The sequence below is a fragment of the Rosa rugosa genome, chromosome 1 (genome assembly GCF_958449725.1).
Source record: "Rosa rugosa chromosome 1, drRosRugo1.1, whole genome shotgun sequence".
Lineage (NCBI taxonomy): Eukaryota > Viridiplantae > Streptophyta > Magnoliopsida > Rosales > Rosaceae > Rosa > Rosa rugosa.
Genome location: NC_084820.1, coordinates 4,656,837 through 4,666,753, shown reverse-complemented (window position 1 = coordinate 4,666,753; position 9,917 = coordinate 4,656,837). Strand labels below are relative to the sequence as shown.

The 9,917-nt window shown below is 38.0% G+C and overlaps 1 protein-coding gene across 3 annotated transcripts; it reads left to right on the top strand.

Moving 5' to 3' along the window:
- The first annotated feature begins 2,927 nt into the window (after window positions 1–2,927).
- On the top strand, window positions 2,928–8,125 carry LOC133711729 (polyprotein of EF-Ts, chloroplastic). Of its 3 annotated transcripts, none has more exons than XM_062137834.1 (5): window positions 2,940–3,086; window positions 3,458–3,553; window positions 3,811–5,636; window positions 6,468–7,179; window positions 7,282–8,125. In XM_062137834.1, exons 3-5 carry the CDS (start codon window positions 3,872–3,874, stop codon window positions 7,916–7,918), a joined length of 3,114 nt encoding a protein of 1,037 aa, XP_061993818.1. In that variant the 5' UTR covers window positions 2,940–3,086; window positions 3,458–3,553; window positions 3,811–3,871; the 3' UTR covers window positions 7,919–8,125. The 3 variants fall into 3 exon arrangements, with proteins under 3 accessions (XP_061993812.1, XP_061993818.1, XP_061993822.1); XM_062137838.1 differs by having other exon boundaries at window positions 2,950–3,086; window positions 3,469–3,553; XM_062137828.1 differs by lacking the exon at window positions 3,458–3,553 and having other exon boundaries at window positions 2,928–3,086.
- The last annotated feature ends 1,792 nt before the right edge of the window (window positions 8,126–9,917 follow it).

The window sequence follows — 9,917 nt, the reverse complement described above, 5'->3', positions numbered from 1 at the left end:
TAAGGTTAAGGTAAGGATATCCTTACCTGAGAAGTTTTTTGTGTGTGTGTGTGTGTCTATATATATATATGCGAGTACAAGCTCGGGTTTTGATGTATATGGTCTTCATGACGTCTTTTAAAAAGCATGGATTAAAATAAAATCGTCATTTAGAAAAGCCCATAAACTAGTTTAAGAAAGCTTGAATTCTTATGATTAAAATCTTATGAATTATATTAGGATTGAAAACATGTTCGCATCCTACAATAGGATTTAAAAACAAGTTCAGTTCTAAACACTTGACAAGCATGCACATGTATGTAAGACATACCTGATCGATGAGAGTTGTGCAGCGCATGAAGTCTGAAGCATTCCATTCTTCTAAGGATCTGAGAGTAGAAAACTATTACATGGAAACATGACTCTTGGTTGTTGCGCTATGGAAATGCCAATCATATAAATATTGCACTGTCAGAAGCAATGTATATGATTATACCAATCACATTCTAGTTCTTAATCTAAGTAACTAAGAAATTTGAATCGAGAATTTGTGCCAAACGAAGTCGTATATATGAAAAAAACTCAAAAACTCTCTCTCTCTCTAGAAAACTAAGGTCAAGGCGGCGTGAAAACTCCAACTCTCGTCCGGTGGCACTCCGACCGGCAACAGTGTCAACCTTGTTCGCGCTGCTATCATGAGGTTGCTGTCGGACAAGGGGTGGGTCTTAAGGCTGGGCTCTTGGGTTGGCTCTTCTCGGAGATTGGACGTGGTGCTCCGGCTTGGTTATGTTTTCGATGCTCTGAGGCGGGTGATGATGGGCACACTGGTTTTCGGTTCAGAGTCAGGAGAGCGCGGATGAGGCTTTTTTCAAGCGGCGGGAGAGGTGCGAGTTGTCTGATCTGTTGCTGGCGTTAAGGTGGAGCTCCTCATTTTGATGGCAGTGACGGTGGTCGAAGGTGGTGCTTTTGATGGATCTGCACGAAGGGTGAAGCAGAGCTGGATTGGGCTTCATCGGGCCTCGAGCTATCATTTGGGCCTTAACTTAAAAAGTTAGATTATTTTATTTCTGTTATTTTCCTTTGTTTAGGGAACTAAATGTTAGTAGCTTGTCTGCTTGCAGACTATAATATTTCTTTTACATCTTGATAATGAAAGCTTCTGGTGCGCCAATAACAAAATCTTGATTGACTGTATCAATATCGCAGTTCTGTGGAAGATTCGTACGCTAGTCTATGATATAAAAACCTTGACGTCTTTTTTCTCGAATATTGAGTTCAAACATGTTTGGCGCGAGGCGAACTTTGTTGCGCATGCACTAGCGAACATGGGTCACAACACTAACGTAGCCAGCTGGAACCATGGCCTCCCTCTTAATGTATTTCATGCTTTTAACTTTGATTTTCATGGTTTAAGTTGTTTTAGGGGTGTTTCTTTGTGATTTCTTTTTCCTTATAGAGAAAAAAAAAAAAAAAAACTTCTGGTGCATTGCAAATGAGCGCATTGGCAAAGAAAGCTTTCGTGCAAAGTCATCTTTTTGTAGGATAAGTTTTTAGTTTGTTAGATCCCTTGAATAAGTGAGCGTTGGATGTTATAAATGTAATGGTACTTGATTCCTCATTGTCTAGGGGCTCTTTAACGTGCCTTTCTCACCTGCGACTATTAATAAAATCTTGAGAAATTTTATTCACACATTGCTAAATGATAGATACACATTTCTTACTTAATACACAACCTATTAACTTTTTTATTTTAATATTTTACTAGAAACACAACCCCAAACTTCCTGTAGGATAGAAAAATTTCTCTCCATTCACAATACACAATATCTTTTCATTAAATACATATCCTTGTTTTTTTTTTGCTGAAATAAATTGAGATAAATATATGGTAAGAGACTACCTATTGCATTGCTGCAATTGAAAAAAAAAAAAAAAACGAGACCCAAAGAATGACATATTACACTAGAAGACTCAGCATCAATTCCTCAATGGCTCAATGTGAGAGTTTCGGTAAATCACATGGTCATCACTAAAGTTAATACAATGACACCCAAAAAATGTTTTAATTGCTTTTCACTTGTTGGGTTGAACATACTCAAATGCCAATGGGGAATTGCTTGTCATTGAGTACTTGACCAAGACAATATTCATATGCCAATTGTTGAGATTTGTGAACTACTGATGATGAAATTGGAGCGAAACAAAACAATACATCACAAGAGTTATTGAAGAATTTTTCAACGGTTTTCACTTGCTCTTGTTTGTCCATATCATTTGGACAGTTAATACATTTTTGAAACTAGATTGATATCGATTCCATGCATGCTAAATTATTGAGAATCAAATTCATGATGTCCATCTGCGGTAGACTTGGAAAAAAAAAAAAAACGGCATATATTTCTTAATTCCAACTATGTTTCTTTATTGTTAATATAAATATCTCTTTTGGTAATTTAACTATGTTGGGTGTGTGAAAAAAGGGATGTGTATTTAGTATTTAGAGGTGTGTGAATAAAATTTCTCTAAAATCTTTCGTTTACTTACAAAAAAAATAAAAAAAATGAAGTAGCGAGTTTGTGCTAATTACCCCTCTCATAAGAGCCTTATCATTCAGATGTGTGATTTTGACACGGACTAAATTTTTACCCCTTGTAAATCACTAAAAATAAAATGCTAATGTGAGACTGGAATGCCATTATCATTCTACAAAATTTTGTACGAAATTGTACGTGCCCAATGATATGGAATTGAAGAACTGGACCAAAGATCTAAATGCTGGGTGCACTGAGCAAAGATCTTTTATACAGTTTCAACTTTCAACCCAATGCTACAAATGTGGGCTGCTGAACAAGGTTGTGAGACTATCCACATGGGCCCAGAATAGCCCAATTGAAATCGGAGAAGCTCACCGAGGAATTGGATAATGGATTGGAAGCAGACAGTGGCAGAAAGATAAGGATTTAAAGCCCCACCTTTCATTTTCCTCTCCTTACCAGTAATAACCACTCCCCAGAACCAAATATATGAGCTTCACTCACTCATAGACTCTCTGGGATTCTCTAAAGAACACATTTTGAAAGTTTAGTTGGCTCAATTTTTGGTTAAAGGTACAAACTTTGACTTCATGTGCTTACTGGGTTCTCTGAATTTCAGCTGCTTTGTGGGTTTGGATAAGTTTGCAGTAATGGGTTTCTGATTATGGTGTTTTTGGATAGTGGAACTGGGTTCTCTGTTTCTTTGTTTGTTGTTTTTGTACTTTGCTTGATTCTTTTTGTAGTTGTTTGCTTTATTTTGAGTTTTGTAGTGTCTGTAAGTGTAGTTTGAATGCTGATTTTGTTTCATGGTGGAAATTTTGATGATTGTTTGAGTTTGAGGTATTGGGTTGGGGCTTCTGCAGTGCTTAGTATGATTCATTTGGAAAACATAAGTTGTTCTAGTTTTGCACATTACTGTGAGAATCTGATTTTTGATTGACCAGCATATGCTCAGGATGCAAGTGTAAGTGAGTGATTGTGGGCACATGTGTTTTTTTTGGCTCGGCGGGTTTTTGAAACTATACGAGCAAGGGGATAAGGTGAGTGATTATAGTTTATAATGGATGAAACCATGGAGAGGTTATATTATCATGAATTGCTGGTATTGATAATTTTGAATACCAGGTGCAAGGAGTTCTATGACTTAGGTGAACAAGGTGCATGTAATGAATCAAAATTTTCATGTCTTCATGAACATAAGCTCCAATTGAATATCATTTTTGTTCGATATGATGCAGTTCTGTTTGCTCCAGGATGATATTCCCTCTCTGAATCATCATTTTGATGTCCACTGCAGGTGAGCGAGGGATGAAGTGCTTGTGTTAACAGCAGAATTAACTCCTACAACTCCATTCAATATGACGCCTGTAGTTCCATATTCTATAAGCAATGTCTCAGTATTTCCTGGAACTGCCTTTACCTCAAGAAAGACCAATTCTTTAACCAAATTCAATTTTTCTAGGAAATCCGCTAGACATACTCTATCCCCCCACAGTTTTCTTTTACCTTTTTCGACCTCTATTAGATTGTTTCCATTATACAACAACAAATGCCCTGTACATCATAGATCTAGAACCTATGTAGTATCTGCCACAGGGACTGACGTAGCAGTGGAGCAACCAGACTCACCCGTTGCAGAAGCTTCAACTGAAGCTTTGGATAAATCCTCCGATGCAGCTGAAACTAGTGAAAAATCCTCCAACTCTGACGCAAGTTCCAGTCCATCTCAGGCAAGGCGTGCAAGAACTAGTAGGCAAAGTGAGATGTCACCTGTTAAGAATGAGGAGCTGGTTCCTGGCGCAACTTTTACAGGGAAAGTGAGATCAATCCAGCCATTTGGTGCTTTCATTGATTTTGGAGCTTTCACAGATGGCCTGGTACATGTTTCACAGCTGAGTGATACTTATGTAAAAGATGTAGGAAGTGTTGTTTCTGTTGGGCAAGAGGTGAAGGTGACATTAGTTGAAGCCAATATGGAGACTAAGCGGATATCTCTCACTATGCGTGAAGGCAAAGATGCTTCCAGTAGTGATAGGGGTGGATCTGATAGGAGAGGTGGTCCAAAGAAAGGAGAGAGGAAAAACGAGGGGAGAAAAAGTTCAAAGTTTGCTAAGGGGCAGGACTTAGTGGGCACGGTGAAGAATTTGGTGAGGGCTGGTGCTTTTATATCTCTTCCTGAGGGGGAAGAAGGTTTCTTGCCTCAGTCTGAGGAAGCTGATGAAGGATTTGCAAGCATTATGGGGGAGACCTCTATGGAGGTTGGCCAGGAAGTTAATGTCCGTGTGTTGCGTATTAGTAGAGGACAAGTAACCTTGACAATGAAGAAAGAAGAAGATATTCAGAAGTCAGAGTCCCAGATCACTCAAGGAGTCATCCACACAGCAACAAACCCATTTCTCCTGGCTTTTCGCCAAAACAAGGATATTGCTGCATTTTTGGACGAAAGAGAGAAAGTAGAGAAAGCAACTAAAGAAACTGTAAATCCAAAGAGTACAGAAGAATCAACACAGAAGGTTAATGAAACTGAGAATGAGTCCAATATTCATGAAGTGCTGGACAAACAAGTAAGTAGTGATGAGCAAAGTCTTGGTGTCTCTTCTGCCGTGGACGAAAGTTTTGAAAATGATGGTGCTCCTTTAGAGGTGGTTGATGTGGGAGCCAGTGGAATAGATGATACGTCAAGCAAAGAAGACCAGGAAACCATCGTTTCTAGTTCAACAGAAATTCTAGAAACTATAGATGGTGCAGTCCAAGCCATACAAAAAGAAGAGATGAGTTCCGAAATCTTGGTTCCTGAAGAAAGTATATCTACCACAGATTCTACAATTCAGGAGTCTCCGTCAACTGATGGTGTGGAAAATGATTCAAATCCAGATTCGTCTAGTGAAATAGCTAATCAAGCATTGCCATCAGATATTACAGCAACTGAAGAGGTTATAGAGAGTAAAGTAGACGACACAGTAGCAAAAGATCCACCTCAAATAGAACCACCTACTTCAGAGAGTGAAAGTCCTTCAGCTCCACTAACTGAAGATGAGGAAGTGCAACCAGCTCCTAATACAAGTGGGAGTCTCACCAGCTCAGATGTACAAACAGATCTTGCTTCTCCTCAAGAGACAAAAGGTTCATAACAAGGTTTTTTTTGTTTTGTTTTTTCCCCATTTTTTTAAATTCAAGAGTTGTCTGTAATATTGCATTCAAGAGAATTCCAGAAACATCTGTGAGTCCAAGATGGTAACAAAAAATATGAAACACCTAATTTTTGCATATCATATGCACTTAGTGACCAAAGACCCAATTACAATATGCTGAAAGTTTGCTTTTGTTGTATTGAAGATATATTATAAAAGATCTTGCTCATCAATTTCCATTATATAATGAGCCACAAAGCCAACCTCCAACCTAATCACTTTTGAGGTGACTAAAGGTTATTTTGCTTGGTCATTTTGCTGAATATAATGCATTTCAAAAAGTTAGGCATCAAATCAGGTAAATACTGATGACCTAAAAACTCGGGCATGATGTTCTTAATATAATCTGCAGTGACACATAAACTGTTTTTTAGGCGATTAAAATTGACTGCTGAAGTATGAGGATCTAGACTTAATATTTAGGATTTAGGAAAACTTAGAATAGAAGGAATGCATGGTTCTGCATGTGTTGATTGGACTTCTCTGTATATATGTTTACCCACACCGACACTCCAGACATGGTAAGTAGTTTCATGCTACAGAGAATTGCTGCTTCGTAGATCTTTATTTAACTTTGAAACAATTATTGTGCTGTGTTACCACAATGTTCAATCTCATGATGAATGATGTTGCTGGTGGTGAGCATGGATAAAATCCTTGGTAGATACCTATCTTAAGTGTGGAATTTTTCTGTCAAGTAATAGATAGTAAGTCGTATTAGTCAATTGCATCTGCCTCTAATTTTATATGTTTTGGATTACAGCAACTATATCACCAGCTCTTGTAAAACAGCTCCGTGAAGAGTCAGGAGCTGGAATGATGGACTGCAAAAAGGCTTTGTTAGAGTCTGGAGGAGACATTGTCAAAGCCCAGGAGTTCCTTAGAAAGAAAGGCTTAGCAAGTGCAGACAAGAAAGCCAGCAGAGCCACTGCTGAAGGGAGAATAGGTTCATACATTCACGATAGCAGGATTGGTATCTTGCTGGAGGTAAACTGTGAGACAGATTTTGTTTCCCGGGGTGACATTTTCAAGGAGCTGGTTGATGATCTGGCTATGCAAGCAGCTGCATGCCCTCAAGTACAGTATGTTACTACAGAAGACGTTCCTGAAGAGTTTATAAACAAGGAAAGAGAGATTGAGATGCAGAAAGAAGATCTTTTGTCAAAGCCAGAGCAGATTAGATCAAAGATTGTTGACGGGAGGATCAGGAAGAGGCTCGAGGAGCTGGCATTGCTTGAGCAGCCCTACATCAAGAATGATAAGGTGGTGGTGAAGGACTGGGTGAAGCAAACCATTGCAACCATTGGGGAAAACATAAAAGTCAAGAGGTTTGTGCGTTTCAATCTGGGAGAAGGCTTGGAAAAACGGAGTCAGGATTTTGCAGCTGAAGTGGCTGCTCAAACTGCAGCAAAAAAGGTGCCCATAGCAGGGAAAGAACAGCCTGCTGCAGTTGAAGCAAAGGAAACAGTTCAGAAGTAAGCGATTTCTTTCCATGTTCATGTGTTTAACATGTATGCATGCTACCAATTCTTTATGTACATTTTGTGAATGTGACCTATATTCAACACCTGTTGCAGGGCACCAACTGTAGCTATCTCAGCTGCTTTGGTTAAACAACTAAGGGAAGAAACTGGAGCGGGAATGATGGACTGCAAGAAAGCTCTCTCAGAAACTGGAGGGGATATAGAGAAGGCACAAGAGTACCTCAGAAAGAAAGGTCTTTCTTCTGCTGAAAAGAAATCCAGCCGGCTTGCTGCTGAAGGCAGGATAGGATCTTATATTCATGACGCTCGCATTGGAGTTCTGATTGAAGTAAACTCCGAGACTGATTTTGTTGGTAGAAGTGAAAAATTCAAGGAGTTGGTTGATGACCTGGCGATGCAAGTTGCGGCCTGCCCACAGGTGCAATTTGTATCCGTCGAAGATATTCCAGAGAGTACTGTAAAGAAGGAAAAAGAGCTTGAGATGCAGAGGGAGGACCTTCTGTCAAAACCTGAAAACATCAGGGAGAGAATCGTGGAGGGAAGGATCTCAAAGAGGCTTGGGGAGCTTGCTTTGTTGGAGCAACCTTTTATCAAAGATGATAGTATATTGGTGAAGGATCTGGTGAAGCAGACGATTGCTGCTCTTGGGGAAAACATAAAAGTTAGAAGGTTTGTTCGGTTCACTCTTGGGGAGACAGTTGAGGGTGCGAAATCAGAAGTTGAAGCATAAGACTAGGACAAACATCAACTTAGCATCCAGCAGAGGTGTCTACACAAATTTTAGATGGGGAAATGAGATGATTGTTTCCTGTTTTGGTTTTAGTATGTATCTCTGATGCTGTGGCTGACCAATGCATTATATGGTCACTAAAGCTACATTTTTCTTGTCATCTGTTTTGCGAGAGAGAAGAGAAGCATTAAGCATCTCTGTTGTTTATAGCCTTTATTCTTTGTTGGCATAACTGCCAAAATACTCTCTAAACTTGACAATAATCCTGAGTTTACACCTTAAACTTTCAATTGTGAAAATTTACCTCCTGAATTTGGTAAAAATTGTCGATTTACACTCTCTACGTTAAATATCCAAATGCAAAATTATTTACACCCTTTTAATTTTACATGTGCCATACATATGAGGGGTAATATAGTCATTTTATATTGCTTATTATTATTTTTTAAATATGTATGTATTAAATAAAAAATAGTTTTTTAAAGTAGAGATTATGGATCCACCTACTTATTAATCAACTTATTTCGCATTTTTATTAAATTACATTATATTATCCCAACAAGAAGAATAATATTAAAATTAGCACATAATTAGATTGATGTTGTAATTCATAATAAATTATCCCAACTCCCAACTCCATTTGTTAATTAAATTAGTAATTACTGGTGAAAGATAACATCAATTTGATAATTTTTTTAACTTTTCTTCTTATTGGGAAAATATATTGTAATTTATTTATAAAAAATTGCACAATGTGTGTGTTAATAATTAAGTGGAAAGCCATAAATCTCCACTCTAAATTATTTTTTTTTGGTTACAAACGCTAGGCCCAAACACAAAAAACAAACAGACTAAGAACTGGAGTAAGCACTTCTTCTTGCTCTAGACACAGAGGCTATGTCATCCAGGTAAGGTTGAGCAGTATGAATGAGAGTGTCATCAAGAGTAATGAAACCAAGCTCATGGTTAATACTATCTTTGGCCAAGGCGTCTGCAGTCATGTTGCACTCTCTGAAAATATGCCTAATATGAGCATCCCCCATGTTGTTCATGAGATTTAGGCAACCAGTCAGAAGAGAACCAAGAGGATGATTGTCAATATCAGCACTCTGAACCAGCTGCACCAACACTGCAGAATCAGACTCAACCTCAAGTTGAGAGATGTGCAAGCATGCAGCCATTTTAAGTCCAAAGTACAGACCCCAAGCCTCAGCATCAAGGATGTTCCCAACACCTAAATTCACTTGAAATCCACTAATCCACTCTAAATTTTTGTTCATCTTACTAAATATATTTTTTATAAAACAATTATTATTATAAAATAACTATAAAACCCCTCATGTGCAGGGCACACATCTCACATTTAGATGGAAATAGTTACATTCAATGGAGTCAAGTTCAGGAGGTTAATTTCTACGTTGCAAGTTGGGGATGTAAACAAGTTCATGTGGTATTTTGACAATTATGTCTTCTTTGCTTGTTGCAAGTTGGGGATGGAAATGCAATTCTAGTGAGGCATTTTGCAATTCTAGTTGCATTTTGCAAAATTATATGATTCTCATATCAAAATATACCTCCCTTTTTTCGTCCTAAAATATATCTTGTTTGTCAAATGATTTCTTTCGTTCATTTTTTTTTTCAAGTAGACAAGTTCCAATGAGAGCAGAGTAATTGTACTATAGTATCCGTCATCAAAAGTGATGATAGTCAAATAGAAGAGGTGAAACATCAAAAGTTACAATGAAAACGTTGATGAAGGTTACGCATCTTTTCATTTGTAAAAAGTAGCTATATATATATATGTGTGTGTGTATATTTTATCATGCATCAATTGAGTTTTGTGTAGCCAATTGTTTTATTTGGCGTGGAGGAAGATGTGTATTGTGTTCAGCCCAAAAGTAACAATTTTTTTTTTACTCGGCTGCAAAGAGCCGTATGAGTCAACACAATGTTTATACTAAAGTTAGGAAACTCTTTCGTTCTCTAGTTTGTGCCTTTC